The 24,012-nt window shown below is 50.4% G+C and overlaps 1 protein-coding gene across 1 annotated transcript in view; it reads left to right on the plus strand.

Annotated features, from left to right (window-relative positions):
- The window catches only part of CPXM1 (carboxypeptidase X, M14 family member 1), a 31,751-nt gene extending 7,739 nt beyond the window's left edge, over window positions 1–24,012 (plus strand). The window contains exons 3-14 of the mRNA XM_035102333.2: window positions 4,586–4,695; window positions 6,560–6,699; window positions 6,839–6,923; window positions 11,286–11,436; window positions 13,396–13,484; window positions 13,895–14,018; window positions 16,265–16,461; window positions 17,844–18,023; window positions 20,686–20,983; window positions 21,978–22,117; window positions 22,272–22,374; window positions 23,218–24,012. Coding sequence (XP_034958224.2) covers window positions 4,586–4,695; window positions 6,560–6,699; window positions 6,839–6,923; window positions 11,286–11,436; window positions 13,396–13,484; window positions 13,895–14,018; window positions 16,265–16,461; window positions 17,844–18,023; window positions 20,686–20,983; window positions 21,978–22,117; window positions 22,272–22,374; window positions 23,218–23,480 — 1,880 coding nt within the window. The 3' untranslated portion in view covers window positions 23,481–24,012. The remainder of the gene's footprint in view (window positions 1–4,585; window positions 4,696–6,559; window positions 6,700–6,838; window positions 6,924–11,285; window positions 11,437–13,395; window positions 13,485–13,894; window positions 14,019–16,264; window positions 16,462–17,843; window positions 18,024–20,685; window positions 20,984–21,977; window positions 22,118–22,271; window positions 22,375–23,217) is intronic.

Here is a 24,012-nt window from a genome sequence, read left to right on the forward strand (position 1 = left end):
AGAGCAGCCACAAGGCCAACGGCTGCGGCTTGTTGGTGGAGCCCACAACCTCACGCAACACAAATCCTGCACATATAGGTCAGGCAAACAGACTCCCACCTGAACACACGCAACACGCCTCCATAGAAAACAGCAACCACCCCCTTAAGAGACCCTGGCAAATGCGTACGCCCTGACTTTAAAACTTCTTACATAAAGGTGGCTTTAGATTTCCTAAGTCCCGGAGGCCGGCTCAGGCTCCCTCGAGTTATCCTTGGAAAGCCGGCTCTGTTATTCTTTGCCCCGGGGTGGTTTGGAGGCTTCGTGTGGCGTTGAGAGCTCGTGTGTTTGGCCGTGCCAAGCTTGCCAGGCAAAACGCTGGCAGGAAATGCACCCTCCCTGCTCCCTGGCATCGCCTCCGCAGATGCGCACATGCCAAGTTGGCCGGGAAAGGGGAAGGGTTGTCGCTGAGCTAGGAGCAAAGAGAAAAGGGGCCATTCACACAACCCCAAAACACCCATGTCAGGATAGAAAGGCACAGCACACAAGTGTTCACACAACAGTTTGACACTGTACGTTTCAAGTACAATTCCCCCCTCCAAAGAATCCTGGGAAGTGGGAACCATAGGAGCCAACACCCAGGGGCCGAGGTCCCCCAATAAAATATTTGAGCCCCTGCCCCAAGTTCATGGGTATTGCCATTTAGATGCTGTGCATGTGACACATATTGTGGCTGATTATGCAGGGTGGGGCCTTACGAGCCCCCCCCCCTATTTTATTCAAGTTGGCACCCCTGCTGGAAACTATAGTTGCTTTTCACGAAGCGACCATTCCAAGCATCTGTAACAAACTATGATTCCCCGGTATTCTCTGGAGGGGGGGGGGGGAATATGCTTTAAATGATTCAAAGGCTGTGTGTACGCCATACATTTAAAGCACTTTTAACTGCCTCTTGTGGCAGTGAGTTCCACAGTTTGTGCTTTGTTTTATCTCTCCTGAATCTTCCAAACTCCAGCTTTGGTGGATGACCACAAGTCCTAGTGTTAGGAGAGAGGGAGAAAAAACTTTTTGATCTGTCCGCTGTCTCCATGCGTGATTTTACAATCTTCTATCATTCCTGCATTGCAGGGGGTCCCTTCCAACTCTACAATTCTGTTATTCTTTTTTTATAAATAACATTTTATTGATTTTCCAAATATAACAAAACGAAGAAGAAGAAGAAAAACTGGGGGGGGATCATAACCAAATTAAACCATAATATTTTGGTCGACTTCCCTCCACTCCCCCCCCCCCCGGTTCCATTCTAATATACTTGCTCATGCACATCCATAAAACCTTATATACTTAACAATCCAATTTTAAAACCTTCTTCATCTTATCACAGATGACTTTTAAAAGTTATACCTGTACTAACTTTTCTATTCTTCTATGTCACCTCTCACTCGCTTTTTCTTCAAACTGAAAAGCCTCAAAACCCTGAAACTTTTCCTCGTCCCCTTTTCTGAAACTCTTCCAAATTCCAAAACCGGAGGGAAAACAGCTTCATGCACCCCTCTCTCCTCCCTCATTCCCAGGCTGCCTCTGCCACCAATGAAATGAAATCCAAATTCTGCCGCATAGTCTGCGCTCGGAGCCAATTGTGCAGTCTGCTAACCTTTCCAGCTGGCAAGGAATCCTGCACCCTGACCAGTCACATGAGCAGATGTTCCTTGGGCAAAGCAATGCACAGCTCTGGATGCTGCACAACTCTTAAAGGCACAGAAGCCTTGTCCCCCTGTCCCCCAGCCCCTGCATCTATAGGAATTCTAAGGTCTCATGTATATATATATACAAATTGTATGTTCATAAATTTACAAGGCAAACACATACATAAGTATATAAACCACGTGTCTGAAATAGTACAGGAGAGCAATCCTGAAGCCATTTGACTCTTCCCTCTGCAGTAAGGGAGGCAAATGGGGAAAGCCTTCCCATTGTCTTTTTGCTCACAAATCCTGTCTCAAGGGTGTATTTGCGTATGAATAGGGCAGGCCTGTGACCTGGATTCAGGAACTAAGTATTTAGCATCTCAAAAAGGAAGGGCCAGGCTGCCCAGGTAATGCGATCAGTGACCATTATCAGGTATCCTGGCAGGCAGGATTTCTACTGTAGACCGCCTCCTTCTGTGATGTATGTATGATGTTCTGGGGGTGGTCTTGGGCTACAGGGTGGGCAATTTCAAAAGTCTATACAGTGGTACCCCTCAAGACGAACAACTTACGTAACGAAAAAATCACAAAACAAAAGCGTTTTGCGATTTTTTTGGAAGACTCGCAAAATGAAGTTGTCTATGGCCGTGCTTTGCAAGACGAAGCAGCTTCGTGACGGGAAGGGAAGCCGCCGCTGCCGCTTACCTTTAGGACTCCGCCGGTGGTGTCCACGGCCGCCGCTTCTGCCTCCTGCGGTGGCGCGGCGCTCATGGTGACCTCCGCGGCTCTGGCCTTGCCCCCCTCGAAGGCCTCCGCGGCTCTGGCCTTGCCCTACTCCGCGGCCATGGCAGCCTCCGCAGCTCCTCCCCGGCTGGCTGGCGGGATCCGGCAGGAGCAGCAGCGGGGCGAGCCAGGCGGCCCTTGGCAGGAACAGCGGCAGCACCTGAAGGAGCGGAGGCTGTGGTGGGAGGAGACCCCTGGCCCTCCTCCTGCTTCCCCCTCCCCAGAGCCTTAAAGACTTCCGGCCGTGGCGGGTGAGTCGGCGCCTTTTTTTTTTGCACTTCTTTTTTGCCCATAAAAGGTAAAGGTAAAGGGACCCCTGACCATTGGGTCGAGTCGTGACCGACTCTGGGGTTGCAGCGCTCATCTTGCTTTACTGGCCAAGGGAGCTGGCGTACAGCTTCCAGGTCATGTGGCCAGCATGACAAAGCTGCTTCTGGCGAACCAGAGCAGCACACGGAAATGCCGTTTACCTTCCCGCTTGGAGCGGTTCCTATTTATCTACTTGCACTTTGACGTGCTTTCGAACTGCTAGGTTGGCAGGAGCTGGGACCGAGCAACGGGAGCTCACCCCGTCACAGGGATTCGAACCGCCGACCTTCTGATCAGCAAGCCCTAGGCTCCCACAGCGCCACCTGCATCCATAGGAACGCATTAATTAAATTTCAATGCATTCCCGAGGGGAACCGCGCTTCGCAAGACGAAATTATCGCAACACGAAACGACTCGTGGAACCAATTAATTTCGTCTTGCAAGGTACCACTGTATAAGGGCCACCATTGTTCAGGGTTACTCCCTTCCCTCCCTGCGTAGAGTGAGCAGGGGACCCTGTTGCAACAGTTTAATAAAGATAAGACTTACTAACTGCTTTGCTTCTCAATATACTCTGGTTGGCCTCTCTTATTTTCTCCTACCGATAGAGAACCCACTCAAGGACTCTGTACGGGCTCTTGGATACCCCATAAGGGAAAAGGAGAGGTTTTTTTTCTATAACACATCCATACACACACACCCCAAGTCCTGGCCCCCAATGTGCCTCTTGATTGCCTCAGTCTGCTTGTTCTGCACAATAATCTCCTGGCTGCTGTGGGGAAGCGCAAGGAGCGGGGGGAGACCCGCTTTCAAAGAGTGTGGTCAGACTTCTCATCGGCATAAGCCTAGGCTGTGCTCTGGTGCTTTTGATTCATCCAAAAGACTCGTAGAAGAATCAGTGGTGCGGTTTTGGCGGCCCCTTACAATTGCAGGCTCACACAGAGACAGGCAGGAGCAAACCCTTCTGCTCAATTTCTTTCACATGGGCTTGGAATTCAACTTATTTCTCTCCCCCGTGGAGAGACAGCCTATGTACCAATTTCAGACACTGACCTGCAAGCACTCCCATTGGAGAACAGCCTTTCCCAAAGGTGTTGTGGGTTTTGAAGGCGCTTGAACTCAGGACGCAAGGGAGAAATGTGCTAAGAGGAAGGCACACTTGGCAAACCCTCACCATGATCAACTCCTGCCCGGAAACCTATGTCCCCACTGTGGAAGGGAGTGTGGGTCCAGAATTGGCCTCCACAGCATAGCTGCCAAGTTTTCCCTTTTCTCACGAGGAAGCCTATTCAGCATATGGGAATTTCCCTTTAAAAAAAGGATAACTTGGCAGCTATGCTCCACAGTCACTTACGGACTCACTGTTGAGACCATGTTTATGGAAGACAATCTTACTCGGCTACGAAGGGTCATCAAAGAAGAAGAAGATGACACACCAAACATTTATAGCACATCAATGCCCCCCCTCTGCAAAGAATCCTGGGAACTGTGGAGAACCCTTCACTGAGTTACCATTCCTAGCACTATCAACAGACCACAGTTCCCAAGATACGTTTGGCTAAGGTTACCAGAATCTTTTCAATGAATCTGGGGACACTTTTCAACTTCAATGGATTTTGTATGGGGACTGATTGGTAAATCCGGGGACTGTCCCCGGGAAACAGGGACATCTGGTAACCTTATGCTTGACATTTAGAAGGCACCAGCAAAGGGGGGTCACTGCGGGGGGAATCCTCATATCTCGAGAATTCTGTTGATTGTTTTTCTCTGTGTGTCTGTCTCCCATCTCACTCTCCTCCTCCTCTACCTCTCCCATTTCTAACCAGAATGCCCCCCACTGGGACTTGAGTCTCTGAGGGTGAAGGACTTCCAGCTCCGGGCTTCCAGCTACAAGAGAATGGGCCTCGGACCCCACCGTGGCCGACTCAACATACAGGTGAACACACACACACAGCTTGCAGTACCCTCGTCCACCAACAGAAGGCGCAGGTGGGAGGAGAGCAAGGTGGGCTGGGTGCGGGACTCTGGCTTGTGACATCCCTGATCGCTGGACTCCGCAGGAGGGCACAGTTGCTCTTGTGTTTGGCCAGGGCTGCAGCATCGCCCCAGGCGCACATTTTTTGAGCGGGCACAAACCAGGTGCCCCCCCCACACACACCTGGTGCTTCTCCCCACCCACCAAGGGCCGTGTCAGCGTGCCGGGCTCCCTCGTGTGCAGGCAGGCAGGAGGCTCAGCATGGCCCTGCTTTGCTCCCATGGGGGGTGGGGCCACATTGGCAGAGAGGGATGGACTGGTGCCCCTCCCTGCCCAGTGCATGTGCGCCCACCCCCGGTGCCAGCAACCAACGCTATGCCACTGTTTGGGGTCCTGCTTCTGAGCTTCCCACGGACCCCTGGTGTTATTTTCCTTAGTGGATTGCACATCTTTGAATAATGCTTTTTATAGGGTATGGGACAATGGGGATGAGTTGGTGGAACCAAGGGGGCGGTGGCCCGAGAAAGTTTGGGGACCACTGCCATAGATGATGCCAATCCAGATGAACCCATGGTATGACTCAGGGTAAGCTAGCGCAACCCAGGAATATTGCACCAGTCTAGAGCGGACATCCCCAGACTACAGCCCATGGGCCAGATACGGCCCCAAGGCCTCTTTTATCCGGCCCACGACAACCCCCGCTGCCTGCTGCCGCTGCCCGCTCTTAGCGGTGCGGCTGCCCACTTCCAGGTTGGAGGAGTGCTGGAAATAGCTTGCATGCACGCGCAAGCATCATTTCCGGCACACTTCTGGGTCGGAGGAGGCCCATGAGCATGCGCACAAGCTATTTCTGGCGCTCCTCCGACCTGGAAGTGCACCGGAAATAGCGTCTGCGCACACGTATGGGTGCACACTCCTGCACACTCCTCTGCCCTCTGGCCCACCGCGCAACCGTCGCTGCGGGCACCAGCCCGAAGCCGGGTAAGTTTGGGGACCCCTGGTCCAGAGCACCCTGGCTTGCAACACAGACTGTGTACATCTGCAGCATTGCTTGTAAGATTGCAGAGGAACCCAGAGTGCCCTTCCGAGTTCCAGTGGTGCCACTAAATGTGTTGTTGCAATTGTACGGCTGGCCCCAGTCACACATCCACCCTCCTTGCTGATGCAGCTACAGTAGCTGATAAGGCTACATTTGCCAATTGTGTTATTGAGCTAGATCTGATCCTATAGTTTGCATTGCCTGCATTGTATAATTGTGAGTGTATGGCTTGGCCCCACCCCCATATCCCTGGGATGACTTGCTGTGTGCCAAAGGGTAATGTAAACAAAACAGGATGCCCAGCTAAGCTATCAAGGGCGGATGACTGTCTTGTCTGATGCTAGCAGTCTGACGCAAAGAGCAGCAAGATAGTCAAAGCTGCCTGAGTCAGCATGCATAAGACCGGACACAGGAAGATCCTTATATGTACTTGTGACCCCCTTTCGTGCGTGACCCCCTTGCGTGTGCACATTTACAGGGAGGGGGAAAGGAGCCCAAAGAAGTGTATAAGAAGCTTTGCAATTTGTGTTTCTCTACTCTTGTCGTGAGCTGATCACCTTGAGTCTCCTATTAATAAGAATTAAATTCTTTCTCTGAATTCAACCCCGGTGTCATTATTGACTATCTCTGTCCTGCCTGGGCGCAACTTAAAGGACCCTTAGTAGCTGATAAGGCTACATTTTCAGAACCCAGTCTCTGCTTTCTCTCAGCAAAAGACTCCTTTGATTGCGTCCTGCATCCTCAGCCAAAACCCCAACTCTCTCTCTCTGCTTTCCTCTGCTCTAGTCCGGCATCAACGATGGTGATTTCTATGACGGCGGCTGGTGTGCTGGGCATGACAACAAGAAACAATGGCTGGAGGTGGATGCCCGGCAACCAACCCGTTTCACCGGGGTCATCACACAAGGCCTGAACTCCATTTGGACGTAAGCCCCGGGATGTATCCCCATGAGCGAATGTGGACCTTGGGCTGAAAAGGATTACGAGAGGTTCATTAGGTTTCCCTGCCCCCAATTAATTTACCTTTGCGCGTTCCCCTGTTTCAGTCTGCTTTTCTCCCACCAGATACGACTGGGTGACGTCGTATAAGATCCAGTTCAGCAATGACACTCACAGCTGGCAGCCGTGCATGAATGGGAGTGAGGAGATGGTAAGTCCCTGCCTGTCCTCAGGGGTCCTGGCTCTCTGATTGCTTGGACCTAGAATCCCTGGCTCTCTCTGATTGGCTGGACTTGGTGATGCCAGTGTGGTGTAGTGCTTAACAGCAGTAGACTCGTAATCTGGGGAACTGGGTTCGCGTCTCCACATGCAACTGCTGGGTGACCTTGGGCTAGTCACACTTCTTTGAAGTCTCTCAGCCCCACTCACATCACAGAGTGTTTGTTGTGGGGGAGGAAGGGAAAGGAGAATGTTAGCCGCTTTGAGACTCCTTCGGGTAGTGATAAAGGGGGATATCAAATCCAAACTCTTCTTCATCTTCATCTTCATCATCTTCTTCATCTTCTTCTTCATCTTCTTCTTCTCCTCCTCCAATTGGCTGGACTTAGGGTGCCGGGGTCTCTGATTGGCTAGACTTGGGGTGCCAGGCTCTCCAGTTGGCTGGGCTTGGGGTGCCGGGCTCTTCAATGGACTGGACTTCCAATGCCAGTTTATCTGGTGTCAGTTGAGTATTCAAGAGTTGGGGTGCCACCACAAAGAAGACCTTTCTTTCAGCTACCATCACCCACTTTAACTGCAGAGAGCAGTGAGCAGCCAAAGAATGGGCTTTATAGATTTCAACCCTCACAAATGGGCAGGCTGGCCTTGAAGCAGGCAGCCTTGAGAAACCCTGCTCCCAAGCCAGAAAAGCTGTGAGTCTAAATCAGTAGATTAATCAACTCAAAAGCTTTGGTTGATTAAATTGGTGGGGCTCTGAGTTAAGGATCTGCTTGCTTACTATCTTAGTTCTTGTGTGTTGTTTTTGTAGTGGAATACCACCCTCTGCCCTTCTTAACCAGTCCATCTAGACATCGACGGGAACTGGGAAAGCAGGGAAAGGGTGGTACTGTTTTCAAAAGGGCACAAATCAGAAGATAGAAACTGCCACCACTTCCTTGTTCTCCAGGCAACCTTAGAGCGGGGTGCAAGGAAGACACACACTCCCGCGCTTTTACCAGGTTACACGGTTCTGAGTCACTTTACCGTGGCGCAGGCAGAAATTCAACTGGTAGGGGTCAAGCAGTCAGGTACTGGTTTAGCTTCGCAGGCAAGAAGCACAAAACAGAAGACAAAGAGTCCTTTTCAATATTTATTAAAAGAAAGGACAACTAAAATGGTTACACAGTTCTCAAAAGGTTACAAACAGAAAATAAGAATGTGGCAAAATATAACTAACTAAAACACTTACAGTACTCACAAATGAGACTTGAAAGAAAGAGGATTTTCCCAGCCTGACAACCTCAGGCGAAAAGCTGTAACAGAAGCAGGAGTCAGCAAACTTATTCAGCAGGGGGCCGGTCCACTGTCCCTCAGACCTTGTGGGGGGCCAGACTATTTTTGGGGGGGGGAGGGAATGAACAAATTCCTATGCCCCACAAATAACCCAGAGGTGCATGTTAAATAAAAGCACACATTCAGTTTTGACTCATGTCAAAACACCAGGCAGGCCCCACAAATAACCCAGAGATGCATTTTAAATCAAAGGACACATTCTACTCATGTAAAAACACACTGATTACCGGACCATCCGCGGGCCGCATTTAGAAGGCGATTGGGCCGCATCTGGCCCCCGGGCCTTAGTTCGGGGACCCTGGATGAAGAGCACGGCTAAAGCCGAGGCTGAGAGCAAATTGGACAGTGTTCTCGAAGCCACCAACATGAGTCTGACCAAACTGCGGGAGGCAGTGGAAGACAGGAGTGCCTGGCGTGCTCTGGTCCATGGGGTCACAAAGAGTCGGAACAAGAGCAAATTAACATCTCAATTCCCAAACCTTTATTCTTGAGGCCCCCACGAGGTTCTGTTCAGGGACCAATCACCTCTGGATTTTACTTGCAATGTTACCAATAGCAGGGTGATGAGCATATATCTTATGATTGTCACAGATCAAGGCAGCTGGACCTTGTTTAGTCTTTAAGTCCTGGGACAGGAGACACTCCCTTAAATTTCTCAAGCTTCATTCTGACAATTCCGGGGGTCTGTAAATCGTGAATGGTTTGATAACCTCCTGACTCCAATCCACATCCTCTCCCTCAGCTGTAACAATTCTCACTTTGCAATGCAAATCAGATAAGCATCTCTTCCTGCTTTGGGAGTCAGGAGGCAATTTAGCTGACACCGGGAGGTGAGAAGGAATTCTTTTTAAAGAAGCCAGATGCCTTCTTCCCAGAAAGCAATTTTTACTTATCCCACAATGCCAGACTTTTACATGAACCAAAGTTTTTTGGCACACACAGTTTTCCCAAGCTCATTACAGTTTTAATAGTACAGCATGAGATTCTTAAGAGTCGTGGGTTCAAACCCCAAGTTGCATAAAAGAGTCCTGCATTGCAGGGGGGTCCCTTCCAGTTCTGTTGTTCTATATGCCTTTTTTTTCTAAGCAAGATGCCCTGAACTTTGTCAAACTTTCCTTGGAAGTCATAAGGGATAGAAACTCCTTTTCTTCTTCTTTTAATTGCAATGGGAGCTGCGGTTCTCAGAATCCCTTAAAAGGTAAAGGGGCCCCTGACCATCAGGTCCAGTCGTGTCCGACTTTGGGGTTGCGCCGCTCATCTCGCTCTATAGGCCGAGGGAGCCGGCGTTTGTCTGCAGACAGCTTCCGGGTCATGTGGCCAGCATGACTAAGCCGCTTCTGGCGAACCAGAGCAGCGCACGGAAACGCCATTTACCTTCCCGCCGGAGCGGTCCCTATTTATCTACTTGCACTTTGATGTGCTTTCGAACTGCTAGGTGGGCAGAAGCTGGGACCGAGCAACGGGAGCTCACCCCGTTGCAGGGATTCGAACCACCGACCTTCTGATCAGCAAGCCCTAGACTCTGTGGTTTAACCCACAGCGCCACCTGGGTCCCTTTTCAAATTCTGGCACTTCTTCTGCAAGGCTGGCAATGCACACAAAATTGTGTACACATAACCTGAAGTGTTCCATGTGGCCTTTTCAGCATTAAGAGCTACCCTCAATAATCAAATGAACAATAGTTTCACTGAGCTGGGTCTTTGGCACCAGGGCAGCAGCAGAGATCCAAAGCTGGGTCTTGTGCCAGGAGGATGTGCCAAGCAAACCAAAGGGAAATCAAGGGCCTCTGTGCCCCTTTGCCAAAGGAAATCAGGCCTCACTGCCGACCTTTAAGGAGGGAGCTGTAGCTCAGTGGCAGAACGTCTGCTTGGCATGCAGAACATCTGAAATTCATTCCCCACTGGCATCTTCGGCAGAGAGAGTCCTGTCCGAAATCCTGGAGAGCTGCTGCCAGTCAGTGTAGGAAATGCTGAATTGCAGGGACTCCTGGCTGAAGCCCTGGAAATATGCAGGAGCACCTCCCCTTCCCTGCACAAGGCCCCGGGTTCAAGATACGGTCACACATTGCTGCTTTCACTGACCTGGTGCCCGCCAGCTGTGTCGAACTACAAAGCTGTTCCAGAGAACCAGGCTCATTGCTTAATTTCTAGGGGTCTTAGTCAGACCACAGGCTTAACATGAGTCCACAGCAACAACAAAAAAGCTAATGCTATTCTAGGTTGCATCAACAGAAGTGTAATATCCAGATCAAGGGAAGGAATAGGACCGCTCTGTTCTGCCACACCTGGAGTCCTGTGTCCAATTCTGGGCACCACATTGGTTGGTATAGCTGTCAGGTTTTCCCTTTTCTCACAAGGAAGCCTATTCAGCATAAGGGAATTTCCCTTTAAAAAAGGGAAAACTTGACAGCTTTGCTTGGGTGGCCATTTGTCAGGGATGCTTGAGATTCCTGCACTGTGGGAGGGTTGGACTAGATGACCCTCGGGATCCCTTCCAACTCTACAATGCTATGATTCTATTTTGATGGATGGTGTCAGAGGTTGTTGCGGCTACTCTAGAGTAACGACTCTGCACCTGCTTGTCTTTAAACAATCTTTATTGGTGCGCTCTATGTACAGTGCAATGTGGTGTCAGGAAACATACCTCCTCAGTCCGATGCAGAATCCGGGACTGCCCCCCTGCGCCCCCTTTTCCAACATAAACGCCGTGGAACGGACAGTCTCCTCCCTTTCCGTCTTTTCCTTAATTCCGGAACCGGGGGTAAAGGTCTGCACTCCATGTTTTCCCTTTCCCCCCTGCTCTTCTCCCTCCGTTCCTGGCTGTGGGGCTCAGGCTCTCCCAGGCTGTCAGAGCCCCGGTCCCCTCTTCCTATTTCCTGCTTTGCCTCTGCCGAGTCTGCACTCTCATGACTACTACCGGTAGTCGATGAGCTGCTCCTGAATAGGGGGGGGGGCTCCCTGTACTCCTTTCCTCTTACAGATGGGTAGCCTCAAACTGACTCCCTCTCTCTCACCCGCTCCAGGTCTTCACCGGAAACAAGGACCCCGAGACGCCAGTCCTCGGCCTCTTCCCCACTTCAGTGGTGGCCCGATACATCCGCATCAACCCCCAAACGTGGTTTGAGAATGGGACCATCTGCCTGAGGCTGGAGGTCCTGGGTTGCGTTGTGCCAGGTGGGGGTCCTGTGTTCGAATCTCGTGGGCATTTCTGGCTCCAGGGTCGGGGGACTCTTTGGACAAAAGGCCCATCTCTGGGGCCCAACAGCTTTCTGCTGATGCCTGTGTTGGCCATTTGCTTCCCCTTTCCCTCCGGGCCCAGGCGAATCTGTGGTGTGACTGCATTTGGAATACTGTCAACAGTTCTGGTTGCCTCACGTCAATACAGGTACTACAGAGTTGAGGCAAAGTTCAGGAAAGGACCACCCAAATGATCAAGGGGGTGGTGAGACTCTCTAATGAGGAAACTTTGCAGAGTTTGGAGCTTTTTGGTTTAGAGAAAAGGTGAGAGAGAGGCAACAAAGTAGAGGTTTCAAAAATTATGTATGGCATGTGGAAAGCGGTTAGAGAAATGTTTTTATAATGCTAGAACTCATAGCATCCAATGAATGATGGAAGATTCAGGGCAGATAAGAGTTAAACTACGGTCACTAACCTAAATAATAATAATAATAATAATAATAATAATAATAATAATAATAATAATAACAACAACAACAACAACAATAACAATAATAATAATAATTTATTCATACCCTGCCCATCTGGCTGGGTAGCATAGCTGCCAAGTTTTCCCTTTTCTCGCGAGGAAGCCTATTCAGCATAAAAGAAAATCCCTTTAAAAAAGGGATACTTGGCAGCTATGCTGGGTAGTCCCAACCACACTCTGGGCTGCTCCCGACAGAATTAAAAGCACAATAAAACATCAAACATTGAAAACTTCCCCGAACAGGGCTGCCTTCTGATGTTTTCTAAAAGTCAGATAGTTGTTTATTTCCTTGACATCTGATGGGAGGGCGTTCCACAGGGCGGGAGCCACCACCGAGAAGGCCCTCTGGTGGTTCCCTGTAACCTCACTTCTCGCAGTGAGGGAACTGCCGTAAGGCCCTCAGAGCTGGACCTCAGTGTCCGGGCTGAACGATGTGGGTGGAGACGCTCTTTCGGGTATACTGGACCAAGGCCATTTAGGGCTTTAAAGGTCAGCACCAACACCAACATCCTGGGAGCCAAAGCAGGTCTTTCAGGACCGGTGTTATATGGTCTCAGCGGCCACTCCCAGTCACCAGTCTGGCTGCCGTTTTCTAGATTAGGTAGCTTTAAAAGAGAAGTCGAGAAATTCACGGAGGAGAGGGCTATCGGAGGCTGCTAGCCACAGTAACTATGCTCTGCCCTCTGCACTTGGAGGCGGCAAGGTTTGAATCCTGCTTATGGGTTTCCCACAGGCATCTGGCTGGCCACTGTGAGAACAGGACGCTGGACTGGATGGGACGTTGGCCTGATCCAGCAGCCTCTTCTTACATCCTTATGGTGCCCAGCACAAGCGGAGGAGTGAACAGAGGTTGCAGAGCTAAAGATAGCTCATTGATTGCTTTGCATACCGTATTTGTTTAGGAAAGGCAAGTGAGGATGATCACCTTGGAATGCAAAGGCAACCAATTCCCCCCCCCCAAAAAAATGTGCTGGGATCTGCATATGACTGCATTGGTAGTTGGGGCCGACATCTCAAGGTTGCTCGCTTTACCAAAAAGTGCCTCCTTTCCTCCCACATCCAACCAACCACTCTAGTTGTCCCCGCCCTGTTGCCAAAACAGCTTGGCAGCCAGAGAAGCGGACACAGAGCAATGGATTCAAACTACAAGAAATAAGATTCCACCTAAATATTAGGAAGAACTTCCTGACAGTAAGAGCTGTTCGGCAGTGGAATTTGCTGCCAAGGAGTGTGGTGGAGTCTCCTTCTTTGGAGGTCTTTAAGCGGAGGCTTGACAGGCATATGTCAAGAATGCTTTGATGGTGTTTCCTGCTTGGCAGGGGGTTGGACTGGATGGCCCTTGTGGTCTCTTCCAACTCTAGGATTCTATGATTCTATTATATGTGTTACCCAAAACTTTGCCATCCCCCTCCCTTTTGTCTTTCCAGACCCCAACAACATCTACTCATGGGACACAGCACCTGTGACCAGCGATAAATTGGACTTCAGGCACCACAACTACAAGGACATGAGGAAGGTGGGTTGCCTTTTCCTCTTTGCAAGATGCAGAGAAGGAAACATCCGTCGTGCTGTGAAAAGCTTGCGATGCACTCTGTGTGGGTCTTCCCATGTACTTGATCTGGAAGCTACAACCCAATCACTTGTCTGACCAGGGGCCTAACTTTGAGTAGGTACCCGTATAAAGGTAGGTACTGTATTATTATCATTATAATTATGCACCCCCTCGGATCGGTGCCCTGTGCAGGGTAATTGCCTGCACCATCCTAAATCCAGCGCTGTTGCGATTCATTACAGTATGTGGAATGGGATCCGTGCCATTGTGGCCGCCATTTTGCCCTTTGCCTCGGGCAGCAAAATGCCTTGGGCCGGCCTTGATGATGGCGACCAGAACTGAGAGAATGACATGTGGAATTTTCCCCCGCGCAGCTGATGAAGAAGGTGAATGATGCTTGCCCCAACATCACCCGGGTATACAGCATCGGGAAGAGCTACCTGGGACTGAAAATGTACGTCATGGAGATTTCCGACAACCCCGGACAGCATGAAGTCGGTGAGTGAAGAAGCTGGGCCTCATCCGTGCCAATTTCATAGTAGCTTGGAGCGACTCTGTGTTCAGACAAGCCTTTGCAAGCACCCTGATCTGCTACCCTTATCTGACTTGTCTGCTACTTCAAGGCAGGGGTATAGCTTGGGGCGCTGCAGGGGCAATGGCCCTGGGCGCATTTATCTGGGGGGCACCGGCTGGGTAGCATGAGGAGGACACAACAGGCATACACCCTTCAAATCAGTCCAATCCGACTGATTTTTTAAAATATCATTTTTATTAAATCTCCAAAAATATTCCAAAACATTTATTGACATATACATTTTCCCCCAACATAAACTTATTCTTGACTTCCCACCCCTCCTTTCCCGGTGTTTGTTTTTTATTTCTTTTTATGAGCTGTCTTACAATGAGCAGTTTTTCTTATCTAAACCTCACTATCATCCGTTCTTTCAGTAACCCACTGCTTATATTTCAAATCCTGACTGCAATTTAATGTACAATACATTGGTAGATAATCTGTCGATGATCCCCATTCCTCCTTAAACACTTTGTCATTACGTCCTCTTAATTTGGCAGTTAATCTCACCATTTCAACATAGTCCATCAATTTCATAAGCCATTCCTCCTTCGTTGGCAATCCTTCTTTCCACTTCAGCGCACATAAAGTTCTAGCTGCTGTTGTTGCGTACTGTTGATTCTTATTTCAATTTATAAAATAATTAGTCAGATTTTTCAGAACTTCTGTCCCTAAGTCCGAACGGACTGATTTGAAGTTTGCATGCCTGCCCTGCGGCCAAATGCAAGGTGGTTCTTTGAAATGAGATTCAGAAGTAATTGAAAACACAAGTGAGTGAGAAGATTAAAGATTTCATTCTAAACAGCAAGCAATGTATACATACCAAGCAAGCACCTCAATCTGCAACTTGGAAGCCCTCAAGAAATGGTGACGGTAGCCTCAGTTTGCACGGCCCCATGGCCATCAGTCCCTGCACGAGCTTCTCTCTCAGGGCCGGCTCGCCCATTGATTCTACTGGCGCGGGGCGCCAGGGCACCTGGGCGCTCAGGGGGTGCTGAGGGGCACCCCAGCAAGTGGGGGAGCTGCGCGGAGGCCTCCCTTTTCCCTCTGCCAGCCGCGCCACTTGGGAGAGCAGGGAGCAAAGCAAGCGGAGCAGGGGCACTAGGACCCTGTTCCGTCTGCAGAGCCCACCTTCCGGCACTTGTCGGCAAAGGGGAGCGCCAAGCACGGCATGGCCCGTATAGGCTTCTTGCCAGCGCTGCTGATCTCCAGACGCTGCTGCCGCTGCCACTGCTCCAGTGCCGCTCCAGCTCCAGCTTTGCCTCGGGCCGGCTGGAAGCACGTGTAGAAGGCGGCCAGGCTAGGGGCCAGCTGCGCGCCCTGCCCAGCTCCGACTCTGGTTCCTGCCGCAGCGGCGGCTCCGGCTGCGCTGATGCCGGCGCCGCATAGAGCCCCATGAGCGAGGCCACGGGCACCACCGAGCCGTTGGTCGCCCTAGCGCCTCACCCAGCAGCTCAGCCAGTGGTGCCACGGCGGCAGCGCAAGGCGACGAATACACCACCGCCAAGCCCCAAGCAGCTGCCACCGCCAGTGGGGGGGGGTCTACTCTGGGAAATGGGGGGGGCACCGGAGGGATCTTCACACCAGGGTGCCGGGTATGCTTAAGACGGCCCTGTTCTCTCTAACACTCTGACCACAGCTAACCAATTTATAGATAGCTAACCTGTGTGGCTTGCAGATCACTAGGTGCAGTTTACTAGCTATGGCCAGATTATTCATTAACCACCTTCTCCCAATGCCTCACTTTCTTAAAACAATGTTCAACATCAAAGACGGTACTCATCACTATCACTTTCCTCCAACAGATTAGGACATTCGAGGCTGCTCTGATGCCATCAAAGAGCTTAATAAAAGATAGGGAAAAGGAAGGATAACCATATCAGATCACTAACTCCTCAAAATACAAATATATTCCGGATAGATTGCCCATGTACCTCCTCAGGGCGCACTTCCAGATTGTGGTGGCATGAGGAGGACACAACAGCCATGCACCCTTCAATCCTAACCTTTTGAATATCCTTTTCCAAACTTTAATAAAATCTAGAGGGGTGGGGGGAAAGCTCTTCTCGAGTCAGTATACCATCCTGGAAAGCCATCACGACCCGCTCTCTTCTGATTTCAATATACCCTTCTGGAAAGCCTTCTTGACATGCTCTCTTGCGCTGTTCTGCAGGGGAGCCCGAGTTCCGCTACGTTGCTGGCATGCACGGCAACGAGGCTCTGGGCCGGGAGCTGCTGCTCAACCTGATGGAATACCTCTGCCACGAGTACAAGCAGGGCAACCCTCGCATCGTACGCCTGGTCACCGAGACCCGGATCCACCTGCTGCCCTCCATGAACCCGGATGGCTACGAGACAGCCTACAAACTGGTGGGTGGAGCAGAGGCGCTGGGGCAGGGGCGGTGGCAGGAGAGCACAAGAAAATGCTATAGTCAACCTATGGGTCTGGCATGATGGTACCTCTCTCAGTGAGCTTGACCTCTGGGTCTCTCCACTGGGGCTCCAAGGGCATCTGGGACGTCAGGTGCGGGGCAGTTTAAGAGCTGGCTAAGACAGAAGGAGGTTTGCAGGCACCACTAACTGGCAGGGCCTGCAAAGCTCTGTGCAGGATAGTGCTTTGAAAGGGGCTTCGGAAGACCCAATGATCAGGAATCTCAGCTACCGGTAGGAAAACCCCTTAGAGGTTGGATGGCCATCTCTAAGGGGTTTTCCTAGCTGAGATTCCTGATCATTGGGTCTTCTGAAGCCCCTTTCAAAGCACTATCCTGCACAGAGCTTTGCAGGCCCTGCCAGTTAGTGGTGCCTGCAAACTTCCAGCTGTCTTAGCCAGGTCTTAAACTGCAACAAAGGAGAGACCACCACCTTCCCAGGATGTCTGTTCCGCCATCAAACAGCTCTTACCGTCAGAAAGCAATTTAGCCAGTCTCCTTTCCTGCGATTTGAATCGATTTAAGAACCCCTTTGCAAAGCACTGTGTTGCGTTCAATGCTACACATACTCAGGGAAGACCCACCGAAATCAACGGCTAACTTACATCCCTTCATTTCCATTTGGCTACTCTGAGTAAGACTTTAACTGAATGCTGCCCTGTCTGTCTTGCGGAGCACTTTGCAAGGCCTGCGCGGTGATTGACGGGTGGGTGGCTCCACTCTGTTCAAGGCTGTTGCACATCATCGGTTGGGCTCAGAGTTAATAAAATATGTACGTAAATGATGCTGCATCAGAAACAACCTTGCAACATTCCTATTATTCATGACGGCAGCCTTAGTTTGAGCTGGGGGAAGAGTCCAAGGAGAAGCAGAGTAAAAAGGTAAAAAATAAAAGACCCCTGGACGGTTAAGTCCAGTCAAAGGCGACTCTGGGGTTGCAGGCCAAGCGAGCCGGCCTTGGTCCACAGACAGCTTTCTGGGTGATGTGGCCAGCAGGACTAAACTGCTTCTGGCACAGTGGAACACTGTGACGGAAACCAGAGCGCATGGAAACGCCATTTACCTTCCTGCCACAGCAGTACCTATTTATCTACTTGCACTGGCATGCTTTCGAACTGCTAGGTTGGCAGGAGCTGGGACAGAGCAACGGGTGCTCACCCCACCACAGGGATTCGAACCATTGACCTTCTGATCAGCAAGCCCAGGAGGCTCGGTGGTTTAGACCACAGCGCCACACGTGTCCCTAGAAGCCGAGTAGAAAAGGCAGGAAGGGGTTATCACGCAAAGCCATGCCCTAACATTCTTCCCTTCCTTCCTGTGCAGGGCTCTGAGCTCTCCGGCTGGGCGATGGGCCGGTGGACATATGAAGGCTTCGACCTCAACCACAACTTTGCTGACCTCAACACGGCCCTGTGGGATGCAGAGGACAACGAGATGGTGCCACACAAGTTCCCCAACCACTACATCCCCATCCCAGAGTATTACACTTTCCCCAATGCCACGGTGAGCCTCATCACGGATCTGCCCCCATCCCTCTGACCCTCGGGTATGGGCAGATGAGCCCTGGTTGGCGTCATATTTAAGGCCAGCATGGCTCCCATCTGCCCCACATCTTCCTGCCTGCCTCCTCCAAGCCTTCAGTGGCAGCAATGATGTCCTGTCTGCCCACTCCCAGGGCCGGCTCAAGAGATTTTGCTGCCCGAGGCGAAGGGCAAGGTGGCGCCTTCTCCCAAGGCATACACAGAAGCCAGCTGGGCTGGTAGTTGACCCTCACTTCAATACTGGTATCAAGGGAGTGACCTGTCACTCTCTCCATTTGTTCCCAGGTAGGGAATTTAAAACACAACCCATATTCAAGCAAGACGACCCCCTTCTTTCTTGACTTTACTTCAGTAAAGAACCATCTCATAAAGTGATGGTAACTGTAATGATCGTGGGGTCTTTTCAGCTTTTATATCTTCTTACAAACAGCAAATATTCAACCAAGTATATGTCATATTTGTAATATAATTACTGCCATATTGTCTATCACAAGTCAGCTATGCTAGTGACATGACATCTTTAGATGCCGGTTAAACAAGTTAAACAAAGCCAGTGTGGTGTAGTGGTTAAGAGAGGTAGACTCGTAATCTGGGGGAACCGGGTTCGCGTCTCCGTTCCTCCACATGCAGCTGCTTGGTGACCTTGGGCTAGTCACACTTCTTTGAAAGTCTCTCAGCCCCACTTACTTCACAAGGTGTCTGTTGTGGGGGAGGAGGGGAAAGGAGATTGTTAGCCGCTTTGAGACTCCTTCGGGTAGTGATAAAGCGGATATCAAATCCAAACTCTTCTTCTCTTCTTTGATCAGGACAGTAAACAGAAGCAGATCACACACAAAGTCAATCTTTAAGACAATTAAACAGACAAATTTTGCACCGTCTCTGCCTCTGATCTGTGTGGAATTTTGTTGTTGTTGTTGTTTAGTCGTTTAGTCATGTCCAACTCTTCGTGACCCCATGGACCATAGCACGCCAGGCACTCCTGTCTTGCACTGCCTCCCGCAGTTTCGTCAAACTCATGTTCGTAGCTTTGAGAACACTGTCCAACCATCTCGTCCTCTGTCGTCCCCTTCTCCTAGTGCCCTCCATCTTTCCCAACATCAGGGTCTTTTCCAAGGATTCTTCTCTTCTCATGAGGTGGCCAAAGTATTGGAGCCTCAGCTTCACGATCTGTCCTTCCAGTGAGCACTCAGGGCTGATTTCCTTCAGAATGGATAGGTTTGATCTCCTTGCAGTCCATGGGACTCTCAAGAGTCTCCTCCAGCACCATAATTCCAAAGCATCAATTCTTCGGCGATCAGCCTTCTTTATGGTCCAGCTCTCACTTCCATACATCACTACTGGGAAAACCATAGTTTTAACTATACGGACCTTTGTAGGCAAGGTGATGTCTCTGCTTTTTAAGATGTTGTCTAGGAATGTTGTGTGGAATTAGTGAAGGGCAATTGTGCCTCTTCTGTAACTACATTCAAGCTAATAGAGCTTCTGGGGAATATTGAGGTGCAAAGACATTCCCTTCTTCAGTTAAGTGCATTTGATGAAAGGACAGGTTCCTCCACTGCACTTGAGGACAACAGGCTAGCATTTCATTTCATTTCACTTTAAATTTGCATGCCACCTTTCCATATTACTATACCCAAGGCGTTTTACATACAGCAACAAAATCTACAACGAAGAACACACAACTTATAATAATCTGATCCAATACAAAAAGTCATAATAAAACGTAACGTTAAAATGGAACGACATATCAAATAAACTAATATGCAATAATATGTTTGAATATAATAGTACACACAATAAGATTAACTCTCAAAACATCAGCAAATAGTAAACAGACATTCACTCTTAACAATTACAATAATTACTAAACTATGATCAACAAAAATAATTGCAAGTCACAATGCATGAAATTCCACAATGCATACAAAACCATGTTAAAGGATCAAATTGAGGGAAAAAGGACACACAATTTATAGAATTATTTTTTTAAAATATATATATATTATTGATTTTTAAATCAAATACAGTCAAACGTCGGTTCTGAACGCCTCCATTTTGGAATGTTTCGGCTCCCGAACGCCAAAAACCCAGAACTAACTGCTCCAGTTTTCAAACATTTTCAGAAGCCAAACGCCCGACGCGGCTTCCGTTTTGAGTTTCCCTATTGTATTGAGGCGTCCGCTTTCAGTTTTCGGTTGTCAAACGTTTCGGAAGTCGAACTGTCTTCCGGAACGGATTACGTTCGACAACCAAGGTTCCACTGTACGAACCACTGGAAGATCTGCCAGAGAGAAGGATTCTGAATTCTTTGGAGTCTGTGGGTAACATCACTCTCCGTGATCTTCTGAAATAGTTTGCTAATTTCATTATATTCTTCGGCAAAATAGCAAAGGGGGTACAGGGCACTCCTGGCTCCGCCTACTCCCTGCACTTCAGCACTCCGCCCGAGGCAGCTGCTTCACTCTGCCTCATAGTAGGGCCGTCCTTGCACCGCTCCTCAGGCATCCCACACGCACCCCATCGTGCACAAGCAGCATCGGCGCGGTTGCAAACACCACACCTGAATCCCCGTGACCGGGCTCCCCGTAACCAGGGACGTACTAACCCTGTTTCTGACGCAACAGGTGGCCCCAGAGACTCGGGCAGTCATCAACTGGATGCAGCGCTACCCTTTCATGCTCAGCGCCAACCTGCACGGAGGGGAGTTGGTGGTCACCTACCCCTTCGACATGACGCGCACCTACTGGAAGGCCCAGGAGCTGACGCCCACAGCCGACGACGCCGTCTTCCGGTGGCTCGCCACAGTCTATGCCACCTCCAACCTAGCCATGGTGGACGACGACCGGCGCCTCTGCCACTACGATGACTTCATGAGGGAAGGCAACATCATCAATGGGGCGAACTGGCACACGGTGCCTGGAAGTGAGTGCTTTGGGGAGGGATCCCACATGTTATCTCAGAACCCCACTGTCCCCAGTGGGATGGGATTGTTCGCGGACACCAGTGTGTCATGTTTCAGTTGATGTTCCCTTAGAATCCTAGAATTGTGGAGCTGGAAGCACATCTAGCACATCCTCCTGCCGTCAGGGACTGGGCAGAGGAGGAATGGTGGAGACCGCCTTCCCAGCCTGACTCTTCCAGAGGAGAAGACAGTTCAGAATTACAACAGGGTTTTGAGGGGGGTCACAGCTCAGAGGCAGATGCGGGGGGAAAGCTGGGAATTAATGGGAGAGGAGGAGGAGGAGGAGGAGGAGGAGGAGGAACCACTGGGGGGAGACTGCTGACGGACACAGTGTCTTTAGTTTAGAAAGCATTCCAGACCCCTCCCCCTCTCCAAGAACCGGGCGAGCATTGAAAGTAGAAGAGCAAAGAGCTGAAAGGCAGAGGGCACTTTTCAGCACCCGTAGCAATGACACATGAGAGAGGAAGGGGGTGGAGACTCACTTGGAGCAACACCATTATTCCAAGAGGCGGCATTCCCAAGCCTCTCTCTGTGAATATTGAATAAAAAGCAGGTGGTAAGAACTTTTCCTTGTCCTGGCAACCAGCCATGGGGGTTGGATCCACTGCCACCTGACACCTGAAATGCAGGCATCTCAGCTACAGCATCCATGACAGATGGCTATCCAACTTCTGCTTAAAAACCTCCAAGAAAGGAGAGCCCACCACCTCCCGAGGGAGCCCGTCCCACGGTCGAGCAGCTCTTACTGTCAGAAAGTTCTCCCTAATGTTTAGTCACAATCTCCTTTCTTGTAACTTGAAGCCACCAGTCTGAGTCTTACCCTCCGGAGCAGGAGAAAACAAGCTTGTTCCCTCTTCCATGTGACAGCCCTTGAGATCTTTGAAGGTCTATCTCCTCCGTCTACTCTTTTCCAGGGATAAAAACACCCTCTGGCCTTGCATCTTCCACCTGCAGGTATGAACGACTTCAGTTACCTTCACACCAACTGCTTTGAGATCACCATTGAATTGTCTTGTGACAAGTTCCCACACGAGTCGGAGCTGCCCCGGGAATGGGAGAACAACAAGGAGTCCTTGCTGGTCTACATGGAGCAGGTAAGAAGAGGGCGTCTGCCACGGGGGAAGGCAGGACCAGGTGGTGCCCCATTGTTTTCTTTCTTTGCGCTTTGCTGCTGGGCGCATGGGTTGCTCAGTCTCAAAGGCCAGGTCCTTCTGCTAGATGTGGTGCTAACCAGGCATCTCATTACAGACCCGAAGGGGCATCAAAGGCGTTGTCCGAGACAAAGACACGGAGCAGGGCATCGCGGACGCCATCATTTCGGTGGATGGCATCAACCACGACATTAGGACAGGTATAGTTCACATCTGAAGGCAGATCCACCCAAATCACACTTTCTGAAACAGCACGGGGGCCAAAACATCCTTTGATGTTTTGGCTTAGCCGAAATGTGCCATACAACCTCTCCAACCAAAGGATGTTTGCAGAAGTGCCGGGGGGAAGTGTGCATAAAAAGGAATACATTAGTGAAATGAGCCTCCTGGCTGAAGCAACATTCCCCTGTGTGTCCACTCTGGGCAAATAGGAAATGTTGTCTTTGCCTGCTTCAGTGATGCTACATCCCACACATACCTGCCAAGTCCCAGACTGCAGAATCCGGGACCGGCAGCCGCATGACACCGGAAGTTGCGTAGACGCAACTTCCGGTGTCGCTTTGCCCATCGATGGGCACAAAAAATGGCCACTGCCGGCTTCGAAAGTTGTGTCTGTGCATCTCCGGAAATGCGTAGACGCAACTTCCGGTGTTGCTCTGCCTATCTATGGGCAGCAAAAATGGCTGCCGCCAACACCGGAAGTCACGTCTACGCATGTCCAGAAGTGCGTAGACGCGACTTTCGAAGCCGGTGCCGGCCATTTTCGGTGCCCATAGGTGGGCAAATCAGGGGGGGGGGGGGAATGGCCGCTGGCAGGAGAATATAAGGGAGAATAATGGGAGATGAAGTGATACAGGGGACCACCAGGAAAAGGTAAGAAAAAACGGGGGTTTCCCGGGGAACACGGGGTACTTGGCAGCTATGCATCCCACAGGGGGTACTGGTGATGAGTTGGGGGTTGTCCAAAAAATTTGGGAACCACCGTCTTATCCTCCTGAAGCTCAATGCTTCCCTTATCTCCCCTTTTCTTCTCACCCCATTAGCTTTTGATGGAGACTACTGGCGCCTGCTAAACCCCGGTGAGTACGAGGTCACCGCTGCGGCCGAGGGCTACCACTCCGTCACCCGGAGTTGCCGCGTCTCTTACGAGGACAACCCCACCCTGTGCGAATTCCGCCTGACAAAGACACCCAAGCAACGGCTGAGGGAGATCCTGGCCAAAGGGGGCAAGGTGCCCAAGGACCTTGCCTTGCGCCTTCGCCAGCTGCGGCTGCACAAACTGCGGTCCCAGAGACGGGCTCAGTGAAGGGGACCCTTGGACCATCTCCAGCCTCTTCCTGGACGGAAAGCTGCTTCTCAGACTCCCATTGTCTTCTTCTTCTGATCTTAGTGGATTCTTTCTTCAGCCATTTTGAGTTTCTAGACACAGACCTCCGTGCCATTGGCTTTCAAACTATCTTGTGATTTCTGGCCTTTGGGGAAATTAGATATAAATCAGCCACAGAATTTGTTCCCAGCCCCACCAGCAATCATGGCAATATTATTATCATCATCGTCATCATTGTTTCGGCACAATGTTTGCCATCTTGGCACTCATCAAGATCCATATATTTTTAAGTTCTACTTATTATGAACATGTCAGAAATGGTGCTGAATCTCTAAAGCGACCTTTCGGTTTAAGCGCACCTATACATGCCTCTCCCGGAAGGCGTTCCCTTTAAGCTCAGATGTGCAGGGGCTGGTTGTAGCCGTTCAGCACTCTGCTTATGCACAAAGAAACTCTCATTCCTCATTCCTTCACATGTCCCAGGGTCAAACCCTGACACTGGAAAAAAATG

Source organism: Zootoca vivipara, chromosome 9 (genome assembly GCF_963506605.1).
Source record: "Zootoca vivipara chromosome 9, rZooViv1.1, whole genome shotgun sequence".
Taxonomy (NCBI): domain Eukaryota; kingdom Metazoa; phylum Chordata; class Lepidosauria; order Squamata; family Lacertidae; genus Zootoca; species Zootoca vivipara.